A 25,062-nucleotide genomic window follows, 5' to 3' on the forward strand; every position below is an offset into this window, starting at 1 on the left:
GTCAAAACAAAGTCCAATTTGATTATGCAAGTACAAGGTCTTAATGAGATAAAGACTAGATAACCCTATGACTTCACATAAGTGTACTTCTACGCTTCATTAGGATAGGAGAGAGAGAGAGAGATGGGGGGGGGGGGGTAGGGAGAGAAAGAATAAGAGATAGAGAGAGAGAAAGAGGGGAGATTCAGATTCACTGAAAGTGGATTATACAGACTTAGTATCATCCATTTTTGGGCAGGTTTCTTGCATATTGATGCATTCTAAGAAAGCAAATTAAAAAAATATTCTTATATAAACTTTCTTAAATCTAATTGTTGAAGTAAATATAATTTTATTATCATTACCATTATCATAATTATTTGTCTGATTGATTGTTTTCAGTATTATTGTTAATACCATCATCATCATCATCATCATAATTTTTTATCACCACCATCATGATCTTTGTCATTTCTCAATCTCCTATACTCAATAACTTCACACTTGACTATCATCATGCATATTATAAATCGAAATTAATTCAACCATTCCAAACTGCTACAAAAAGCAAATCATTCAAATAAGGACAGAGACACAGCTCAAAATTTCATTTCAGATTTATATTCATTAAATAAATCATTTCTTGATTTGTTGAAAAAAGCCATAGTATAAGAAACAGAAAAGTACACACACACTCATGTACTACATACATAATTAAAAAGGGAACATATTCCTATATGCGACTTCACAATCATATCCAGAACATGATTGGTATTTCTCCTAAATTATAAGTCCAATTCTGTAGAAAAATTATTTGTATTTTTCATTTCAACTCCTACTTTGTTGTCCTCTATTGACCATCTAGCAAAAAATGATTAAAAAATACAAGTAAAACACATTAATGTTTCTTTTTCATTGTGGAATTGTATACATAATGCCATCTCTATTCTCCAGCAGAGAGATCAAATAAAGCTCTGCAATAACAAGCCCCCCCCCCCAAAAAAAAAAAGGATGAAAAATAAATAAAAATACCCAAAATGAAACAAAACAAACATAGAATTGAGAACCACAGCAAAGAGAAAACTTGATAACACAACACAAAATAAATAAATACCAAATAATGACACAAACGTTCAATAACATAATTCCTTTAGCACCTGGAAAATATAAATGATAAATAATTCGTGTGAATGACGAAATAATGTTAGAATGTAATTGCAGATGATTCAACAGTAGGTTTCAATGTTAAATCTAATATTCTCCTTTAAAGACCACAGCTGTGTATTATAGAACACTTTCATCAAAGAGTGGATGAATCTAATGATTGGTCGAGGCTACAGAAATTCAACTGACTGTAGGTAATTTTCTTTTTAACAGTAAAAGAGCACTATTCTTTCTTCGTGAAATATTGTCAAATATATACCATAGGAATGGTTTTGATAAACAAGGATGAGATAAACAAAACATGAAGCACAAAACAATATGTCATTAGTTGCAGAGGTAATGAAAGCACTCAATTATGCCAAAAACCAAAATGACCCTGAATTAATACCATATTGGTCCTAGGACTCTCTAAAATTGGAGGAAATGTGGAATAAAACAGGCTGTCATTATCCAATAACACTGTAAATGGCTAAACTGATGACTTGATACCCAAACTGAATATTTCTTTTGTCCTACTTGAATACGAAGTATTATATCATGTAGACTCCATTTATATCTATTATGAAATGTCGAATAATGTTCCAAGTGAGAGGGCATAATTTGACAAAAGATTAAAATTATGATATAAAATGATTCAAGTTTGGTACGGATTCCTTTGATTTACTTCTTTGTCCTGAAATTGATAAAACTTTATCTTTAATTCATTTTTTGAAATACCAAATATACTTAAAATTGAAAGTTACTACATCTTTTGATCTGCACACATCTGGTATGACTTAATATCATGAAAACTGCCATAATTTCTAAAACTATGTAGCAGCTTTTTCTGTCTGCGGTATTGAGGTCCCAAAACAATAGCACAAGTTGCAAAAGAAAAGAAAGATCAAAATGAAATAAACAAGGTTTTGTGAGCATATATGTAAAATAAAAATAAGAAGAAATTTTTCACATCACTTGTTTGTACACCAAGGCATTTGAAGAAGAAAGTAGAAATAATAAGAACATAAAAATTGTAGTCTGTATTTTACAATGCAATATATACACTTCTAGTTAATTTATCATTTACATATGTACATATATGTATACACTTTTTCACATACACTTTGCATGGCATAAATATAAGAAAACTACATCTCAATTCATTACATATAAAGGCTGGTCAGATATACATCTAGGAGGAAGACAACTTATCAGGATAAAATAATAATAATCTTAGCATTCAAAATAACAATCTGGATGACAATACACTACTTCTTCAACATGTCCTTAAAATACAATTCATTTTATTGTTTGCTACTAATTCATTCAGTATATTTCGCAGATGATTAACTTTCAAAACAAGCCTAAGCCATTTTCATCGTTTTCTATGACTTTACACCCTGGCAAGCACATTTTCACACAAAAAAAAACGCATTATGGTTCACCATTTTCCCCCTATCTTGTGAGATTTTTTTTGACCTAGCAGTGACTGGTATTTTAGTCGATTCAAAATAATGACCGAGAGAGATTTGAAATGATTATGCACAGTCAAATTCAAGATCACATTCCAAAGCTCTAAGTTATATCGATTGTAATTATGAAGTTATGTGATTTGTGAATTCTGATTTGCAGGAGTGTTTTGATAAGGAGATGGCAAACCTAGAGCTTGACATTAGCCAACAAGGAAGTGCTTTGATCCCTTGCTGTACTCTGTCATCTCGTATGCATTGTACAGAGACTTTCCAAATCTAGTAGGCAACAGATTAACTTCAATTCCATTCTTGAAACGTTAATCCTACATCTCCTCATTTAATAATCAATCTTCAAACATACATCCCATTATGCTGTTGTAAAGTATCATACCCCCCATCCTGTTATCAAAGCTACACACTAAAGGATGTAAATAAGATAAAATAAATACATTCTATCAAATATCTAATGCACAATTCAATGCACAAGTATAATAAAAACACATTCATTTAAGAAATACCTGCCTATCAGAGAAGATTACATCATGGACATAGCGCTCTATAGGCTTTTAACATACTACATAATTTATATATCATCATTCATAACTATCTTCATATAAGTGAAGAAATTGGCATAATCATGGCAGTACGCTGCACTGGAATGCGTATTTAGTACATTACACACAAGGTATCGTAGGAATGTATTAATTTTCTACTCCTGATTCCAAAGTATTCATGGAATTGACCAATAACACAGGCAACACATGTATGATATTGGTGATCATTCGGAAGTTTAAATGGCAAGAATCAATGACTTAAACATGATTGTTTGTAAGCATGCAATACCAAGAAATTATATGAGCTTTGCATAACATTCACATAACTCTGATTTAGTACTTTTTATTACCAGTTACATGATTATATATCCACTTAATAATTACTTCCCTCTTTGTCAAATAAAGCAATACTTGGACATTAAAAGAAAAGCCTTCATATTTTGAACAAACAAATTCAGTTTCTATTGAATCACATGACAGCAAATGAATAAAAGTATATTGCTGTCTATAACTTCATAAAAGAGAGTAAATCTGCTACAATGATTTTCTAAAATAAATATCTTGATAAATCTACTGTTATTTAATATGATTTACATGTAAGTTTTCATGAATGCAGCTAGATGTAGAGGCAACAATCTTCTCAAACTGGATGCTGTAGACTGCCAACACTTTTTTTGCATTCAAAACATGAGGCCTGCATACCAAAAGCCAGCATATTCAATACAATCATGGACCCAGAACTTGAAGCTACTCAATATGGGAGATACTTCAGCAGAAAAAGAGACAGAAATTGTAATGATGATATAAGAAACTCAACATCCATCTTGTAGAATTGTACATTCAATCAACTAAGGAAAAATTGAAGGGAAATCAGGCACAAGGAAATATGCATTTGAGTTGATAATCTTTTTTTTTCTTCAGAATTCTCGAGATACAAGATTTTCCGAAATACAATGAGGTACATAATGAATATCCAATAGCATTTACTATGAGCATAGCACACTGGATGCATCCAATCTTATAACTCTGTTTATTTGTCAAATGGTTGGCTAGTAATGTGAGTGTATAGGAATTACGATTACTATAATGATCATCATTCTGTAAACTTGTCTTACATAATCATGATTATTACAGGCATAAAATGCATTGAGAATGGTAGGATGTCAAATGAATTACATCAAGCACCTTTTGAACTGAATGTTAGAGTAATTCAAATGAGACAGAGAGTGAGAAAGAAAGAGAGAAGCTGTGGGAGAGTGAGAGAGAAGAAAGGGAAGGCCAATGTACTAAAGATATTGGTCAACAAGAAGGGGGGGAGGAAGAAGAAAGAAGACTATCTATACAACTTCATCAAGGAATTTATCAAATTTAAGTAGAAGTAAATGCATAAAGGAACCAATGATTTTACTAACAGTCTTAAAATTATATGGCACTAAAGTGTTGAAAATTTGATGAGCTTTTCTGTTCAATTTTGGCACAGCATTCATCATCAGCACGGTCTCAAAGCATTCATTGAGCATTATTAATTTGGATTTTATTTCCAATATTGAAAATAGTTTTCAAAATCATCCTCTTTTTGAAAACATCTAGAGTTATGGTTATAAACCATCAACTGCACTGGTTCAATACACACTTGCATGATGTTGACAAATTACAATTCTTGACAAACTATTCAAATATTGAAAGTATTTATATTATTATTCATCCAATACACAATTCACGTACAAATTATATGATTGCCACTGGCAACCATATTTGTTTCGAGTCATATAGTTTGTCCACATTAATAATTTTTTAGGGAACTGCACAGACAACCCTCTTAGAATGTCCAGCATAAACAACCACCTAAACAATACCTTTTTTACTTTTGAATCTAGCCTGCTCTACTAGTAAGTTGATTATCTTTTGGTGAAGAGGATTTCCGACCAGACATATCATCCTTCATTGCCCATGTCCTTCACAAGTTAACCCGGTGACTACTGTATTCTATAATTCATATAGGCTTTACACAGGGATCACCTTGTTCCAGTAGGCTATGGGTTCATATATCACCATCATTTTATAATTCCTACAGGCTTTACACAGTGAACACCTCGTTCCAGTAGACTATGGATTCAGATATCACCAGACTCGGCTAAATATAGATAGCCGACAACAGCTTCAATTTTGATTTAAAGAAGACACTTGGCATCTGGGCACTTTGAATTTCTCTGTGGTATATCAACATTCTTGAGGAAATACTAGCAATCAAGCCATTACAGTTAGGACCTTGGTTTCAAGGGCACCTCTCCTGGATACTGATCTCTACCATGATTGGTCTTTCTCTGTTGCAAGCAGATATGGAGAGATGTAGGATTCATGCTAGTCCCTCATGGACTTTGACCATCTCAATAATCCTCACAAGGTCAGAGCCATCTTGGGTTTCCTTGCAACTCCTTCAGCAGCGTGCCATCCCATCATTTATGTTTCTGCTTGTTATCCGAGCTTCCAAGTTTCTTGAAGAGAGCCTTGCCCTTGGACAGCAGACCCTTCTTCTTCTTGGAGTGCTCTGGAGTGGATGTTATGGATGTCTGTTCTGCTGAGTCTGAAATGACTTGGGTCACCTCACTCCCGTGGTACTGCGCTTCGCCGTTCTCCTGCTGCTGGGCTGGGACTGCGTACTGTATGGATATAAAGGAAATGGAAATGGGTTGAGTACAACAGAACAGAAAAATTGGTACCCCTTGACATTTGATCTGAGCTCCATAGTTTATTTCCTTAGTAGAGCAGAATTGGTAATAATTGTGAAATTCATATAAATGGTTAAAAGTTTGTTTCTATTGTTCTTTTACACTGGATAAGTTTAGAATGACATCAATGATAATAAAACATGATGGTTTCATGGTATTCTATGTATGTTTGCCTCATAGTGGTGTAATGTTTGAATAGTGTTTAGTGCAAATGGTAATATAAATATATACTTTAGAGGAAGTACTGCTTTGAGGACAATGATTCTTTTTATGTGGGGGGGGGGGGGGTGAAAATTAAAATTAAGTTACACATCAAACGTCAGTTCTGCATCAACCTTATAGGCATGAGAGGATTAGTTTTTCATCAAGTTCAATCTTTAAAACAAAATACAAATTTTGCAATAAGTGAATAGGTGATGTTCTCTATATAGTATGGATCAATTCATTTTTAATCACATCATCATTTTTTTTTTTTTTTCCAACCACTCACACAGAAAACCTGACTTCAAGATTGAGCTATCATAGAAAGACACATGAAGCATGTCTGGTCATGTTTCTATTTTACGACAAACACAACATTTTAACAATTCATCCCTCTACCCCATTATAATTGAGACCTGACATTTACAAACAAAGAAGTACATATCAAGGAAATAAATGGATCAGATTAGTAAAATTGAGCATAGGAGAATTCATGCACAATCACAAAATTGAGTCATACACTGCTGTAAATGTTTGTTATGGTGGGCATCCCAAAGTCTGATAAAAAGCATGCTCAATAGAGCAATAATCCACTGCTTGCAGTTAATGAGTTTTCACACCCACTCGCTAATAACAATATAGAAATAGAAAAATAAATAAAAAGACTTCAGACAATATCTCGGAACAATATTCTTGATATTGGTAAGTGAATGTAGATGTAAGTGCCATGTGTTGAAGAGCAGATTTTAAAGGGACTTCATGAAAAAACAGACAGCATCTTGAAGATTTATAGTTTCATTCAAATCATTTCTTACCATTAAAATTGAAGAAGTTCAGTAGTGCACTCAATATCTTTAAACCTATTCTTCACATTTTAAAAACAAAATGTCTAAAACTTGACAAAAGCACTTTATCACAGTGTTAAGAAAGAAGTAGCTCACTTTTTCTGCAATTTTAAGGGTTATTGGGTGCACAAATATCACAAATCAAATCAATAAATGCTTAAAGCACATCAAACTAAGCCATACACACATGCCTTACCAATGCGTTGAAGAATGCTACATGAAAACATGCAGGGGGAAAAACATGGATGCAAGGAAAAAATGAAGTATCATGTAAAGCAAAGATATTCATGCAATGATGAGAGTTAACTTAATTTATTGATGTCTTTGATGTTTCAAGTTTGAACCCAGACGGAGGATAGGAAATTAATCTGCTTATCATGACTCTTCAGATAGATAGGGTAATATGAAAGTGAACACTTTTAGCATGGATAAAAGAAATTATTTTAAAATATCAACCAAAATATATAACCAGGCAGTTTGTGTATCCAGACAGTCGATTATAAAAGCAATATGAAGAGGTTCACATGCTACTTTACAATATTGATGGACATTCCTATTACAATTAACTATTTGTATATGAGGCAAATTTTGTGTGAGATAACAGGCAGCAGGGACAAAATGATTTTTTTGCTAATAACACAAAGACAATACCTATTAACACTATCCTCCATGTACTTCCCCACATCTTCCCTCATTTATAAGATACAGATATACTGAGCCAACTCAAGTTTTCAGGAGTGTATGAAATATACAAGCTTGAAATTGGCAATTTGCATGAAAAAGAAGAATTAAATTGCTTGCTTGACGGAAATGTAACTCTTTACTTTAAAAGGAAATTAAATAAAAATAAGACAACTATGCAGACAGTGCTACTGAGTATGGTGTCTAATAAAACATCCCTTTCCACCTGGATGTATACAAATGATACACATCTAAGCAAAGAGTAAGAATAGCTCACACGAGGTACATTTAAAGACCAGTGCTGACCACACAGAAACGTTGTTAGCCTATCAGTGCGCCCAGTCACATCTTTCAGATTGTGAAGTTAAAATATTTATTTCAATATTTAAGTATCGCATTGTTGTAACATTGGATATCGCTGCTACATTATGGGTTGTAACAGGGTCTCTGTTAGTGCATTGCTAGGGCTAACAACATTTCTGTGTGGTCAGTACAGTTCGAGCTTTGGAGACTGTATTGTTTGAAGATACCAAGCATGTGTAATTATACCAATGGTGAAAAAATAAGCATAACTTTTTATAAAATGATGTGGATCCTTGACATTTGTTAAATCAATCTTGTCTGTCTATGTAAGGTTACAAGGCAAAGTAAATGCCTTGCTATGAGTGCCAATCAATAAAACATTTTATCCACACACCATTATCATATGATATATAATTATATCTTCTACCTACATGTACACTCCTACATGCACAGGTTGAACCCAAAGATTGTGATCATGCAAACATATATATATATATTTTTTTTAATATCAAATGACTGAAAATATAAAGAATGTGCAATACTAGCACGGATCCATGGAAGCAACAGAAATTGAAGCTGAAATATGGAACATGAGGGAAAAACTTAGAATTAACACACAGAGGAACAAGTGCATGGGACTACACATTGTAAATTACAAGAATATGCATCTGCTAATAATACAGCTTGATCAAAACTTTCAACATAAGACAGTAATGGCAGCTATTGATATGGTATAGTTGTCAATATTATATCTTTTTTTACAATGCATAGTTACTGATGTTGCATAGCTTTAGATATTGCATAATTCTTGATACTGCATAATTTTCCACTACATAAAAGCAAGTTGTTATATATTTGCGTTTAAAAGAAATAAAGTAATCTATACAGAAATTGTTGATAACTAATCATTATAGAAAGTTGCACTAGCAAAGTTTCAAAAAGTCGAAATTACTGACAGATTTTCACTGTGCCTTGGACTAAATTTGTATATTTTGTTTAGATTTGCAACACTGACAATTACTGTGATTCTTATTCTGTTGAATAAAAATTCAACAATAAATATGCGAGTATGTACAATAAATTCCATGCTGTAAAACTGTTAACAACATTAAATCAGTCCTACCCTTTCATGCTTTATTAATCCCTCATTATTAAATCTTATATCTTCAGGTAAAAAATATAAAACAATCAGAAAATAATGCTGTACTTCTAATAAAAAGGCTATGGATATTGGTACGATCACACATAATCTATGATTATACAACCTATTCCAGGGACTACATACCTTGTCTTTGGTGGATTGTTGTTTATTCTCTTTGTTTCTGTTGAAGGCAGGGCTATAAGAGTGTGAAGTCGTGCTGGAGTCGATGTCAGACACTTCTTCAAGGAAGTTGGAAGGCACCAGTCCTCTTTTACCTCTAAGCTCCCCCTAAAATTAATACAATGAAGAAAAAAATCATATGAAGAATAAATAAAATGTTTATATACGGTGAAGAATATCTGTTTTCCAGAATATGGTTTTATCTTTCTTACGTCTGTTCATGCCATGCTACACTTTGCCTTGAGTCCTGTAGCAATTCAGAGTGGCACTGAAGATTCAGAGTGCAGCAATTGTATAGCAATATCTTGCTACAAAATGATCATTCACAGATGGGAGTGGCACCCCCACATCGTAGTTCAATCCATATTTTCTTGAAGAGTTGCCAATTAACAGTCATAGACAATAAGATATTCAATATACATGCTGTTTTTTTTTCCTGAATGTAAAAATTTGTCTTAAATGTTTCTCCAAAAAAAATACTCACCATAAAGAAGCCGTCTTCATCCATCTCTCCATAAACCATCAGGCTATCACCCTGACGAAAGCTGAGCTCCATATCAAGGTCAGGATTCGGAGACAGTTCCTGTGGGTTATAGTCAAAGAGCGCCCTCATGTGGTGGGGTGTAGCATCCTTGGGAATAACCAGCTGTCCGTTGGAAGGCAGACTGTCATACATGTTGACTGGAGAATGAAGAAGTGGGCAGACAATGGTAGTTATTAATTTTACAATACAGGGGCCCTGCTTATGATAAGTTCAAAGCTTCTACAGATTTTCATTGGCTGATGGTGAAGTTGAGCAGAATTTATAATGATATGTTTTGATAAGTTTTATATAATGAGACCCCAAAATGCAGTCAAGCATTCATATCAAACTCACCGTAACTCACCTCCCTCATAAAACTAGAGGACGGAGACCTTTAAAGTTTGTTGATTGTATATGTAGGGATACAAATAATTTGTTACATGGCGTACCATTGTTGATTCGTTCTCGGATGCGTCCGATTTTTAGTAGTGTAAGTGTAGTAGTAGTAACTACTACAAATTATCATCAACCCCTCACTCACTCATTTTAAAACACTGTGTTCAGACTGTGATGAAATCTTACCTTGGCTACTACCAGTTGTGTTCAGACTGTCATTGAATCTTGACCTATCATGGCTCTGTGATAAATCTCCTCGCTTTGCTAAAGGCGTCTGCTCTGGACTTTCAATCTCCTCAACCATGTTGCATGGTACGTAACCACGGCGACCATTCATCTCACCAACAAAGAATCCATCGGCGTCTTTATCTCCAATGATCTGTAGATAGCAAAATGAGACCATGTATCAAGATTAAGATGGTAAGATAGATAAAACGAAAATATATGCATGTATATAATTAACATGAGATACTTCTAATATTCACTCACTGTTGCAAGTCAATCTTGCAAAATATATGAGAGTAATGAAAACAACAAAAGCTCATGAAATAATGTAATTGTAAATATTTGAAAACAGCAGCCTGCATAATATTTTGCTTTGTATAACAATATGGTCGTAAATTGAGGACCAAATACTTAAACAAACTCAGAAATAAAAGAGGCATATTATTATGTCAAGCTTATGGTAAACAAATAATATAAATAAATTACACGAATCTTCTCAAGACTGAATGATGTAAATAATAATGAAACTGAAGAAACTGTCTCATTAAAGAATAATCAGTTCACCTTCAGCATGTCTCCTTCCTTCAAGAATAATTCCTCTTCAGCACCATCAATATTGGGTGACATAATAGCAGGATTGTAGTCAAATATAGCAATGAAATATCTTATTGTTCCATCATCAAACAATTCTTCAGGTTCACTTCCTGAGAATCCCTCCTCTTCATCATCAAATGTTTCCTCTGATCGAGAACCTCTTGATGATCTCTGAAGACTCAGACTGCTTTCAGGTGTTCTTAGACTGTCACTGTGTCTACTATGGCGGGTCCTTTCGCTGCTCTCGCTTCGTCGATGACTGCTTGATTCACTCTGAGGTCTCCCATCCGCTTGACGATGATGTCTATCATTATTAGATTTGGCATCATAGTTTTTATCAAAACTCCCAACATCGCTGTTACTACTCGCTACTGATGAAGGGTTCCATTGTGAGTTTGACCTTTGACCCTGTGTCCTTGATTGACCCCTTGGGTCTGACCTCAGTGAAGCCATTGGCAGTGAGTTTGAGGCAGACGAGACCGAGTTCGTACCAACTACTTCAGTTCTTTTCTCAGGATTGTACAAGTCTGTTTTACGGGAAGCAGCTTTTAAATGTTCATTATTGGCATCTTTGGTTATTTCTATAATATTAAAAAAAAACAAGCAACATATGAATAAAAATCATGACACACTTGATTACGGTAATCATCATGCAGACACTACAAACCTATAATGCTCCACCTATATTACACATGTTTAGTCTACAGTTAATATCACTATTATCATCAAAGTACGACTTTCTAATGTAGAGAATGCCCATAATATACCCCTTTTATCTATCATTATTTCAAGATCACAGATTACATTAAAAAAATATATCACATTTTGATATTGAATATTAATATATTAATTTTGATATCAGTACTATATTACTAATTCTATGGAAAATCTTTCTTAGTCAGACAAAATCTTCCTGCCTGCTTGACACATACTATATCTAGATTGCTGATGTGGTTTACGGTACACCATGTGGAGTGTTATAGAAACAGTGGATAGAAGAAGAGAAGAAATGGATAGGCGAGAAAGTGGAGATTTGAGAGTAGAGTATTCTTTCTTGAAAGTAGTCCTGAAAAGGACTGTAAACCAGGAAAGATTGATGAGTTGAGAACAGCTTGAGTAGTATAGCTGATGAGGAGATGCTGGCTTGAGTCGGCTTGAGTCTACTACTCATCATCTCTACTCGCCGACTCAAGCCAGCATCTCCTCATCAGCTATACTACTCAAGCTGTTCTCAACTCATCAATCTTTCCTGGTTTACAGTCCTTTTCAGGACTACTTTCAAGAAAGAATACTCTACTCTCAAATCTCCACTTTCTCGCCTATCCATTTCTTCTCTTCTTCTATCCACTGTTTCTATAACACTCCACATGGTGTACCGTAAACCACATCAGCGATTGTACATGCCACCATGCAAACCTTCAAACAACATCTATATCTAGATTGCAGCTGAAATATTGTAAATTTTGATTGTTTGTCTGTATAGCAATATCATTTCATATTTATTCTTATAACATAATCGCAAGGATGCTCATTATTTCATTCAGTAACCCATGACTTACCAATTTGTGGAACTTTCTTTGCTGGTTTCCACGGTACGGGTTCTACCACTGGATTGTGAGGGGATTGTTCTGTCTCTCTTTCATAGTCCCTCTGAGATCGTATGATGGGGATAGGTACTACTTTGTCTGGTTTGTTGAGAGACTCTACCTCTGGGTCTGTGTCAAAGTCTAGCGATGGCTTGGTGTTGTACTGTTCAAAGAGGAATATAAATAAGTCAATCAATAGGTACCGTATTTTGCCTGTCACTGACAAATAATCAACCAGTTTGCAAACTATGGTGGTGGCTCTGGAGATAACCTATACCAATAGTTAGAAGTTCAAAATAGGTTGTTTTTATTATCAATCTCAATATATTATTGTTCTTGAATATTAGAGAACAAAATATATTTTGCTCTGAATATTCTATCATGAATGTTAAAGATTGAAGGACTTACCTGCAGCACTTGAAGTGTCTCCTGGACTTTTCTCTTCTCATCATCCCCTCGCATCCTTCTCCTACCAGATGACCTCATACCTTCACTGCTATCACTAAGACCAGGAAGACTGGCATTTCCAAACTCTGAGAGCTCCTCCTCAACTTCTTCCTGGATGTCAGATAGCTCAGAACGATCGCTGTCTGACATGTAGTCAGATTCTCTCAATGCACCTGGTTTCTCAGTTTTCATGATGGGCTGTTAGGAATGAAGAGGTCAGAAATCATTAATAAATCTCTCTTCAAGGATACCCTATCAGTCCAAGTGAGTTCTTTTGCGTGGGGGCTTCCTTAAATACTATTGCCCTTGATGGATTTGAACAAACTGCACTGGGTATTGCAATCCTTGCCCCTGCACCATGAATTTACACACTACATTACAGTATCTTTGTCATCAATTTAGCTCTGAAACTACATTTAAAAATATCAACATCACCCTCATTATCCAATCTCAAATAATACCAAAATCATGATCATCATCATCAAGATCATCATCACAATCACCATCATTGTCATCATCATCATCATCATCACCACCACCATCACCACCACCAACACCATCATCATCATCACCACCGTCACTATGACAACCTCCTCCTCCTCCCTACCTTGAGTGGTAGAGCATCCTCCTTTGGAGACCCGTCTGCTTTTAAAGAGCTCTTTAGACTGCTTTTCTGCATGCTATCTTCCTCTGATGACCTTCGACCTGATATACTCCTGCTTGTACTACTTGTAGAACTATCCTCATCATCAGCATTAGCATACATAGCTGCTTTGGCCTATTTCAGAATGATATCAAAGAGAATATTATATGCAAGTTCACTACAAGCACATGTTTGTTGAAACTGTTAAATTCACACCACAAAAAGTTAAAATATGTGTGAAAGGGATATGTTGGAGGGTAAAAGATAGTGTGTGTTTAATACATCTAGATGAAATATCTTTTCTGGCTCCAAGTACTTCATCATCGATTATATCAGTAGTATGCACAAGATAAAAAATATAAGAAAAGTAGCACTACTCAATCCAGCATTAGGATTGTTTTTGTTTTTCAATAATATTTTCAGAGGCAAAAACTATCTTTTGCAGTCACATGTACACATCAAGACCAGTTCTGTTGGTAATCAACTTGATACATTTTAATATAAATTCTCCAACATGAGTCAGAAATTCGATAATTTTCCAAGAGACATCAATCAACTTGATAAGCAAACAATAGACATATCATTAATCAAACATTCATGAATAGTACACTTACATGGTTTGATATTAAATATCAACACTATTGGGTTAAAACAAGTTGATATTACAATTCATTAAAAAGGTTAAAGAACAGCATTTACGAATCGATAACGCAAAGTACATTGGATAACACTTGAAGAGGTAAGGTGCAATTCATGATTAAAGGTATGGGGAATACTACAGTGATTTGTTCCTAAATGTTAGTCATGTCAGAAAATATATTGCATTAATTAGATCACAGGTGAAATTTGATATGATTTTACTGCGCTTTCACAGAGATGACCCAAAGTTCTACTTCTAACAGCATAATATACAGTATACCGTACCACTTTGCAGGGAGAAGAGTCCGATCTCATTCTATTGTTTTTTTTTTTTTTTGGGGGGGGGATCTCTATAACATACTTTTCATGAAAACATATGTTTTGTTTTCAAATGTTGAAAAATTAAGAAAGAAATTCTAAAGCTTTACACGATGATGTCATCAGAGTATGTTTGATACCAAGTTTTAGAACAAACTTTGTAATAAACATTGTCATTTCAGAGACTGCTGCTAAAAGCTAGTATGTTTCTCTTTGAAGCAGTATTGATATCTTTATCAAAAGGTAATTTTTTAACAAAACTAATACTTCCGTCATCACTGTTAATATGTATTAGATCAAAGGTTCACATCATCACGTTAGGATTAAACTCTGCTTACAAGAGGATCCTCATCATCAAAAGTGACTTTCTTTCGACGCTGATTATGGAAAGCCACGTGGCATGCAAAGTATGGGAAGATGAGGAAATTTTATATGTTCGATTAATACATGAAGTAACTGTTTATATTACTCTAAAAATTTCAAATCTTAGATGTCAACTAAAACTGATTGAAATACACATCGTCCAAGAAAACACTAAGCTTGAACACTCTTGCCACTGGTATGAGTTGGAGACAATCATCATCCCAAGGTATAATAATCTCAAGATATCTATATCTATATTTAGAATATATTTCTGCCAAGTGCAAGGACAATCTGAAAGGATATTTTCAAAGCAACAAATGCCGGAGAATCAATATGTTACAGTAAAAGTTCAAAATTTCTAATTAGCAACTGACTTCTGTAATTCCCATAACTTTAATACAAAGGCCATCTGGTTCTAGAAGGCAATGGGTTATAGGCATTCAGAAAGTTTTTCACATATACATGTATTTCATTAAAATAGACTGATCTAACCCACCTCAGTACCTGCTTTGTCTAATATAAAACTGAAGTGACACTGGATAAGTCTGATGTTTGAAATTGACACAAATATATGTAATTTCAACCCATCCAAAAATAAATAGAAATAATAATAACAATATAATAGTATAAATGAAACAGGGATAAAATAACCATAAACATTTGTACTGAAATATCTATGGACAAATCCATGCATTTTAAAAGAAAAAAAAAAACCCAAAACTTATCAGCAGCACAAGTGACTGATCTGACACAACATCAGATAATATTTTATCTATTCATAATAACAAGTGGAAGGCCAAAGGTAAAATATTGAACTTAAAAATCATGCATGCTATTTTCTTACCTTGCCTCCTGATATGACCTTTCCTGTAATTTTGTCTTTTCTTGATTCTTCAAGGAGTTCTGATGAGATCTTTGCTGGTAAGGAGTCATTAGAACACCCATTGGGAGACAATGTTCTCACAACCAGCTCCTTTGCTGATAGCATGCGTAGCTTAGACTTTGGAATGTTCACACGGTCAGCTGCAGTAAAAAAAAAAAATTACATAATACTGTCAAAAAGGATTCATGGAACTAGTTGGAAAACAATTGTTTTCAAAAACATTTACAAAGCATCTAGACAAATTTACTTCTGCAATTTAAAAAGGTAACTGCAAGATATTTTAGCACTCATTTTTGTGTAAAAAGCTTTTACAGAAATAAGCCTACAGTCCTCTGCAATGGAATAGATCTAATACATTAAAATAAGAAATTGAATTACTGCTATTGTTTCATAGAACTCGAGTTCAAAATCATAGAACTTGTTACCTATAAAAAAAGAAAAATAAATATGACAGATTTTATTAGCATAAAACAGAGGCTCAAAGCTTGCGAATGATGGCAATTGTTCTGATATGGAACTCAAGATCATCGTGGAAAACTCCTGAAAGAATTCACCAGGATCGCATTGCATGAAGGTCCCTGTAACTATTACTTATCATCCAATAGTATCTACCATGGTAACAATGCTCAACAGCTAGACAAAAACAAGGATTCCTGGGATTCCCTGGGATTCACCACTGAACAGCAAAATTACCATGATAGCAAGTTTTATGTAGTGGGAATATCATGTTTCTTCTGATTTACAAAAAAATGGTGAGCTCCACTCACCTGTAGGAGACATCGTTTCTGCCACTTTGTTATTGTTGATGTAGACAGCATATCCCATGATGACAGCACCATTTGAAAGACTTGATGTTGTTATGGTAACCGGTAACCATTCAACAGACACTAATGAGTCATTGGTTGCTTGTCTGACCTGGACATCTAGAGGTGCATCAGGTAATCCTATAGGAGGGGGAGGGGGAGATTGTGATATCATATATTCTTACTGCCATTACAGTTATGGTGTGACACAATCTTCTGTTATTAGGTAATAATCTTCTTTTTTTAATTGCAATCTTTTACCAATCTTGCATATGCATGTTAATTCAAGGTCATATATTTTTCGATATAATTGATCAAAAGAAAATACCTGAGGGTCAGAAGGGATATCTAATTTTAGTCATATATCTACCACCCTCATAACAATAAAAGAGGAGACATACTATACATATCATCAAAGGTTTAATTTGTAGGATTTGGTTGTATGATACTGAGGTATCCAAGTTCGATAGTTGTTCAAAATTTTGTCAAGAAATTGATTTATCACAGAACATTGATGACATTATTTCCCAAAGAAATTTATGCTTAGTATCAATACATAAAATACAAATACAATACCAACATTGAAAAACTTCTTAAAAATACAAGTACATGTAATAGGAAAGATTAATTTTGGCCACTGGCACAAGGGGTCCTAAAAATAAAAGATATAAAAAATCATTAAAAAAGCATTTGCTTAAATACAGAAGCTTTCAATATTTACAATAGGCACTGCATTCTGAACAAGCTTTAATTCACTTCTCATATTGAATGACAAAATGTGAACTTTCTTGTTTCACTATAAATAAATAAATTATGTACATTGAGTGTAAAAATGAAAAAAAAAAAGGAAACAAAATATAATGATGTCTAAAAATAAGGGGCATATATTACACAATTTTACTGGTTTTTCCCTCCAATCCACATAAACAGAATTTAAAGAATAGCAAAGCAAAACTACAAGGAATTGAAAAGCACTAAAGGAAAATATTCATGAGTAAGAATCATGTGTTACTGGATTTTTGTTTTGGAGATGAAGGAAATGTACACACTTGTTTATAATCCATAGCCATGTTGTGCACCTACATTACCCTTAATCTGAATTCATGATTTCAATAGATTAGCATTTGCAGCACAATTGAAATAAACTTTCCTCTTTCTTTCAGAAAAAAATCTTATGATTATATGGGTCACACAATCTCTTGATTATTTCCAGGCAAAAATTAGAACAAAAAACAAATCAAACGACAAAATAATATTGTCAAATTATCAAATAAAACAACAATTGATAATACAACACTGGCTTACATCACTTCACATTTTCAAGTATTTTGTTTTGGGAGGTGTATGACTAAAACATAATCTGCACATAAAACAAAGAAATTTGACATATAAACATATGGCACTATACAAACCTTTTGATGGGTCTGAGTGAGAGTGATTGTATGATAGTGCCAACAAAAGAAAAGATGAGAGTAAGACAGACAGAAAGAACAAAACAATAGACACAATATAATATCTGTCCGTTATCAATCTAAAACCACACTCAAGTAACAGAAAAGACAAAACTATGCAAATCACTTTAAAAATATAGAAAAATGTGCCCTGAACAGAATCAAATTCATCAGTTGAATGAAAATACAGTACATCCTACACAAAATCAATTGTAGAAAGCCCTTAGCATTGCATTTCAAGAAGATAGAATATTATGTATATCATCCCAAAAATATTTTTTTTTCTTCTAAAGATACATGAATATTTGCAAAAAAAAACTGAATGTCGGCTGGACATGTAAAATATATCATTGTAGTAGACACAAGAATTATTGGCCTGAAGAAATAACTAACATATTGATATACACATACATGTATGAATTAAGATGAAAATAAGAGTAGAAATGAAAAGATATAGCTTGAAAAGATGCCAATAATGAAGTAAACTTGAAAATTTGTTTTCTCTGACATTAAAATGAAAAAGCAGTTATAGTTTAAATAATTTTTAAAGTAGATAGCCTGGTTTATCTTGATTTAGCAAAGATTCCTGCACAGATCAAACAGGTGTGTATGTGTGTGTGCTACTGAGGAGGTTATTGTATGCAGGTGATGGTGTGGGGGGTATAGCTTACCTCCTGGAAGAGTTTTGAACTCAATCTCTACAGAGTTTTTGCTTGCTTGAGGATTATCTGGCACAGCAGTCTGGCGACGACTCTTGGCCCTTACATTGACCCTGTATACTGACAGTGGCTGGAGACCTGTCATGAAGGAGAGACAGAGAGATATAGTAAGAAATTTAATTCAACTCTAATGATGTTTCAATCAACAGAAGAGACCTAAGAGAGTGGAGGGTGGCAGAAAAGACGATAGGGAGAGAGAAAGCAGGGAAACAAGAATGGAGAAAGTTAATATTAAGTACGGCATACCAAAGCTCAGCAGTATTTATCTTAGTGTTCAGACATGATGACAGATAATGCCCCATTTATGCTAAACAATGAAAAAAATAAATAATAATAATGAATATCAAGAAGCACCGAATAGAGTACCAAAGCATATACCATATATGAGTACATTAAAAATTATTCATTCAAATAAAAATATACATTTTGGGTGGAAATGGAAAATATTAAGGGAAGTTAGTAAACAACACAGTATATGCTGTAAGTCAACCAAAATTATCGAAACTTACAAGCAGACATGTTTTGATGTCTCATAACCCATTGATTTTGAACACAAATATGCTGCTGAGCTCCGTTGTTAAGATTTGCTGCACCATGTCTAAATGAACAATGAGAGAGCAGTAGAACACATCAGGAAACTGCCCCAAAACTTACCTGAAAGTGAATACTTGTAGATGCCCGGTTTGATGATTCGTACCTCCTCACCATTGACGGAGACGACATGTGGAAGATTACTATTAGCTGGAAGCCAGCTTATATTGGCTGAACTAGGGCCAACATTGGAAGCTTTCAGATTAGTAGGTGCCATCACAGCATCTAGTTCGTACAAAGAGAAACCATGAAATAATGCATTGACACATTTCATCTGGTTATAGCTTTTTAAAAGCGTAAGGGATTGGAGGCATTTTTACGGGCTTGGTGAGCATGCATATTCCAGAACTATTGTAAGGTACATGAATTGAGTCGAGGGAAGGTGATTCATAACTAGCTAAAATCAATTTCAACAAGATGTAGACAAGTCAAATTTCCAGAAGATAGACTTTTCTCTTGCTTTAAAAAAAATTTCAGCTGTTAGTGAAGCTTCTCCAGGAGAAAATTCAGAGAAAATCTAAACTAAATCAGTGAATTCTACAAAGTGTATTTTAAACATAAATTACTCAATAAGCAAGGAAATATCTATAGATGAGCCTCTCTTATATCCACTGCTCCACCTAATGCAACAGTTACAAAAACGATAACAACTCCAAACTGACCAATGATTTGCCATTGGAATTAATGTAATAGCCTTGGTCAGTCTGGACTCAGGTTTTGCCATTGTGACTGTGGCATTGGCTTCTAGACTTACCCCTGCCTATGACCAGCATACATGCTGCTTCCTCAGACATGCCCTTGGCTGTGACAGTGCGTACTGAGATCCTGTACGTCCCTGTCGGCTCTACATTCTCCACCAAAGCCCTTGTCTTGGCTCCCTGCTTGGTGGCAGTACGGTACTGACCATCAACATAGACTCGGAACTCCTGGATCTCCTGTAGGGTGACAGTGTCAGGCGCTACCCACGACATGATGACACTGTGCTTCAATTGACGATCTAGAGAAAGCTTCCTAGGAAAGGGGACTAGACGAGAACAAAAGAAAGAATATCAATGAAGTGATTTCTGAAAATAGAACTTATTGATTTCTGTATAAAAAAGCGAAAGTGTTATGGTAATATTTCAGTGCTTAACTTATAATCTTGTGACATCTTTCTCAGACAAGGAAATTAACAGGCACAAGCAAAAGAAAGAGGATCAACTAATTGGCTTTCCTAGGAAAACAAAACTGATGATATCACTCATGATTCATTGAAAATACAAAGTCAGTGACTTCATCGCTGACCTCTTGAAATCAAACTGAGAAAAAAAATAATAAAATACTTTGATCAGGAACTCCTAGTTACTGTATGAAACAGCTTATCACAAATCTAAATCACTGCCCCTTAAATAAACTTACAGTAATTATAAATAACTCAAATAGTAACAAAGTGAAGTTTCAATTTTTTTCCCATAGCAATGGCATCATTGACCTACCAACATAAGACACATCACTGCCAAAATCACTAAAGGATGCGAGGCTTGCATCATCACCATGACGACCAGCTACATGATGGTTATCATCATCTTCATCTACTTCTGGGATATCTTCTAGATCACTTGGATGATCACTCTGAGCACGAGCAAATCCTAGATCACCTGAATAAATTATAGAAAAATAAGTGTTAGTATAGATATTATTCATGATTATTAAAATTCAATTCATGAAACCTTGGAGGAAGACTGCTGGTTGACAAGATGCGAAAGGAAACAGCCTCAATAAGTCTGAAATATAGTACTTGAAAAAGAAGCATTTTCTAGCTTCTCTTATTTTCCGCTATTCTGTCACAGAGCGTGGTCAAGCATTACAGCTAATTGGCCCTGATAGCTACACATATGTGCTGCTGCTCTCAAAGATGAAATTTGCAGGACTATATTTTGCAAATTAAAGTTTGAAGGTTTTGTATTTATTTATAATTCAGTTTGCTTCATAAATACATAAAACATAATTTTTTATGTATTCTCATACTTTTATGTAAATTATACCACTTTTTTTTAAATTTCTATCTTTTATCAGTGTTCAACTTCTGAATATTTTTTATTATCCTGATTTTTATCGATTTTTATATAGTTCTGTAACCATTAATTCATACACTTTGTCTCTGAATTGTGTACTTTAATTCGTTGTTAAATACTATAGTTAATTATATTTACTTTATTTCTTTGTATAACATATTGTAAATTTTCTTGTAATGCATTGTATCACTTTAAGCACAATTTTTTAAATATTACTTTGATTTTTATCTCATCTTAAATATATTATTGATTTACATATATTTATGTTTTTAATGTCAGGACCATGATGTAAAACAGTTTTTTAACTGATCTTGTCATCCTGAATAAATATATTTGAATAAATAAATAAATAAAAATGAGGCAATATTATATGGTGATCATGTAGAATATTTCAATAATGTTGGGATATTTAAATTATATTTGTAATATTGATATAAAAGATGGGTAAAGATGAGTAAAGATAGAGATGCTAAAAAACTTTTTGACTTGTAATTCCAAATGCAAGAATAATCACACAACATTGGTATAACAATACTAGAGAATTAATTTTGAAAAAAAATACTATATGCGACACCTTGGAGTGGTAAAAATATCTGTAAGTTGAATACTACATTAAAACGGTATGGTAGCCTACCTGAAAAATGGTTGATATTTGAATGCCTTGCATCTGTATCTTCACTGTTGAAGTCAAGATCACTCAAAGGATCTTCTAAAAAAAGATTAAAAATACACGATATTAATCAAAACCATACCAGAAAATCATTTCATACAACTCATGAATCAGGCCAATTCTTTCATTGAAAAATTCTGCCTTTTTCATTTTCAACTTCACCCATTATCAGTTCATTGATTTACGAGACATGATTAAATCTGTATGTAAATAGGTCAAAAAGAAAAATAATTTTGGGACTAATTAGAACCTTGTTAACACTGATTCATGCGAGACAATAAAGTATTATATTAAGATTTTCTGTAGAATCCTGTCTTGATTTGATTAAATCAGGCTAGTGAGAGTTCAAGTGATATAACAAATATTAGGATAAAGTGGTAGTATGAAATCAATAAGTGCACCACATAGAATCTGATATAGAGGAAACATGGCATGAATCTTTAATGTTAATTAAAGTGCTTGAATTGTAAATGAAATAAGAATGAATGACAAAAAAGAAATGTAATGATTTTAGTATGAAAATAGAAAAAAATGAAGATATATCTAACGACAAAATCCCTAAGTAATATGCCTAGCAATTGAGTCTTGGAACTCTTGTTGGAATGCTCCCCAGGGAGTGGAGAAGGTGCATACATTGTATGCGGGCATGCAAGGATCCGATGACCGGGGTAATGATATATCTGTAAAGCGCTTAGAGACGTCGTTCCGATGTGTTAAGCGCTATATAAATGCGGAATATTATTATTATTATTATTCACCTTTCCTTAAAACAATACCACCATACATGTCGATTCACAATACTAACATCAATCATCCATTCTCATGTGCACATGCATGTTTTCATCACTGTCACTATGCATCTGCAAAGATTCTTTATGTACAATTTTGTTTTCCTAAAGTAGAGTATATACAGGACTATCATCTGTATAGGACATCAGAGCAAGTTGAGTTTTAAATCATTCTGACTCAAGTTAAAGGAGAGCTGGGTCTATATAACACCTCTTTTTTTGCTTTCATAATTTCATAGTATCCATAAAAAACAACTTGAGCATAATGCATGGACACAATAAGATTAGCAATAAACGCGGGCAATACAATCTGCATTCACAGAGATAACATAAATATGGATTTCATTTAGAACTGATATGCAAATGTCTTGTAGATATTAAATCAACTTACCTTTCAGAGGATGAATTTTTTTTATATTGCCCTTATTCAATGATATCAAAAGGCCTGTCCATACTATTTGATTATGTATGGCATATGAAAGGAATTAATGTAAAGTTGCATAAGAAAAGAGGGCATACATGAATATTGGCATTCATTCCCCCTGTATAAAGTTATAAACGCAATTAACAGGCAATAGAAAAAAAAATACTTTCATGCAAATCCAAACAAAACAGTCCCATACATACAGATTCATTTTTTTTTCTAATCAGAGTGAATATGGATAGTTCTACACATGAAATTTCATGTTATCAAATTACAGTATGTGCAAATCAAGCATGACAGACTGTAGGCATCAAATGAATGTGGAATAAAACTTGAAAAACTAAATTTGCACATTGGCACCTTCTTCATTGATTGCAGATGCTTTGGGCGTGTCTTCGCTGGTTGCTATGGTAGTGGTTTTGATGGGTGGTACCTTGGCAACCAAGGGTGTGGCCTTTGGAGCAATCTTTTGACTGCTGCTGTCTGTGTCTGTGATATAACAAGGTGAGGCCCAGGGGTATTGGGAGGGGGTTTGGTAAGCATGTCAAAGCACACACAAGCAACAGAAAGGCAATGTCATGGAATTTCACGAGGTAAAGATTCCGTAAATCGGCAATAGCAAATGGTAAAGTATAGTAGACATGTAGGAATTAACACAGCATAATAAGAAAAAACAAAGTGAGGAAATGCATAGATAACATTTGAATTGGTTATCATATTCAATGGAGGTGTAAATAGAAATTTAATGGTAATATAAACATTTCGAAAATTGTTCCATAATTCGTAATCAATCAAAAATGTGTGATGGACAATTTAGTATTCACATTGGAATATAAAATTCAGACATAACCAAATTTAAATCAATAGGATAATACAGAAAGGGGGAAGGGTTGGAAATAAAAATAATTTTTATGGTATGATAAAATCCCATTAGAGAAATTCATATAGTTAACATGAATGATTAGGAGATAGTTAGAAGTCAGGTATGTATTATTAATCGGTTCAAAATGGCAGTTGTTATTAAGTGCAGGTATAATATGGATTAGAGAATAAAAGAAGAAGAAAAAGCAGAAATAGCATTTAGGAAGGGTGATGGGTTAGGAGAGGAGTGATATAAAAGGAAAAAAATGATAAAAACTATGTGAGTATTATCATTAATGTTAGACATATGATGCATGAAAACATAAGCACCAGTATCAAATGCAATGCAACGTGCTTGGATTTAGTTTGCAGTAATATTATACACTTTATAAAAATACATATCTCAAGTACAAAAGTACCATAATATTGCATCCCCACACACCATTCACTACTTTTGACAATTTTTTCTTCTTCAAATTTAGAAACATGATCATGACATAAATTCTTAACATACCGATAATCATTATTTCATTTATTTTCATAAATTATGAAATTGTGAAAATGTACAACAAGATATTATGACAAATTTAACAAATTCTGTCTGATGAGAAACAATGTTACCATTAGATAAAGAAGTCTTTCAAATATGTTGATCAAATTCATCAAGAGCTATACAATATAAAAATAGCTACAGAGTATATACACTTACCGTCCCCCTGTGAGCCATTGTATTGCATAAAGTCTGGAAGATTTTCCTCTGTAAGAAAAGAGATATTTTGAAAAATAATAAATTGGTGCAATAAAAAAGGCAAAATTGCTCAATCAGTTATGATGGAACGATTAAGGCCTTTTATTC

The 25,062-nt window shown here is 33.6% G+C and overlaps 1 protein-coding gene across 1 annotated transcript in view; it reads right to left on the reverse strand.

Annotated features, from left to right (window-relative positions):
* Positions 1 to 584: 584 nt before the first annotated feature.
* The window catches only part of LOC129254843 (RIMS-binding protein 2-like), a 125,841-nt gene continuing 101,363 nt past the window's right edge, over positions 585 to 25,062 (reverse strand). The window contains exons 11-28 of the mRNA XM_064106162.1: positions 24,916 to 24,963; positions 23,706 to 23,834; positions 22,098 to 22,172; positions 20,885 to 21,046; positions 20,164 to 20,433; positions 19,473 to 19,634; positions 18,771 to 18,896; positions 16,613 to 16,789; positions 15,807 to 15,985; positions 14,938 to 14,976; positions 13,607 to 13,777; positions 12,961 to 13,197; positions 12,526 to 12,715; positions 10,937 to 11,547; positions 10,334 to 10,526; positions 9,713 to 9,909; positions 9,193 to 9,336; positions 585 to 5,808 (exon numbers count right to left, since the gene is read on the reverse strand). Of these exons, the coding sequence (XP_063962232.1) occupies positions 5,605 to 5,808; positions 9,193 to 9,336; positions 9,713 to 9,909; positions 10,334 to 10,526; positions 10,937 to 11,547; positions 12,526 to 12,715; positions 12,961 to 13,197; positions 13,607 to 13,777; positions 14,938 to 14,976; positions 15,807 to 15,985; positions 16,613 to 16,789; positions 18,771 to 18,896; positions 19,473 to 19,634; positions 20,164 to 20,433; positions 20,885 to 21,046; positions 22,098 to 22,172; positions 23,706 to 23,834; positions 24,916 to 24,963 (3,314 nt within the window). The 3' untranslated portion in view covers positions 585 to 5,604. The remainder of the gene's footprint in view (positions 5,809 to 9,192; positions 9,337 to 9,712; positions 9,910 to 10,333; positions 10,527 to 10,936; positions 11,548 to 12,525; positions 12,716 to 12,960; positions 13,198 to 13,606; positions 13,778 to 14,937; positions 14,977 to 15,806; positions 15,986 to 16,612; positions 16,790 to 18,770; positions 18,897 to 19,472; positions 19,635 to 20,163; positions 20,434 to 20,884; positions 21,047 to 22,097; positions 22,173 to 23,705; positions 23,835 to 24,915; positions 24,964 to 25,062) is intronic.

The sequence above is a fragment of the Lytechinus pictus genome, chromosome 2, assembly GCF_037042905.1.
Source record: "Lytechinus pictus isolate F3 Inbred chromosome 2, Lp3.0, whole genome shotgun sequence".
NCBI lineage: Eukaryota > Metazoa > Echinodermata > Echinoidea > Temnopleuroida > Toxopneustidae > Lytechinus > Lytechinus pictus.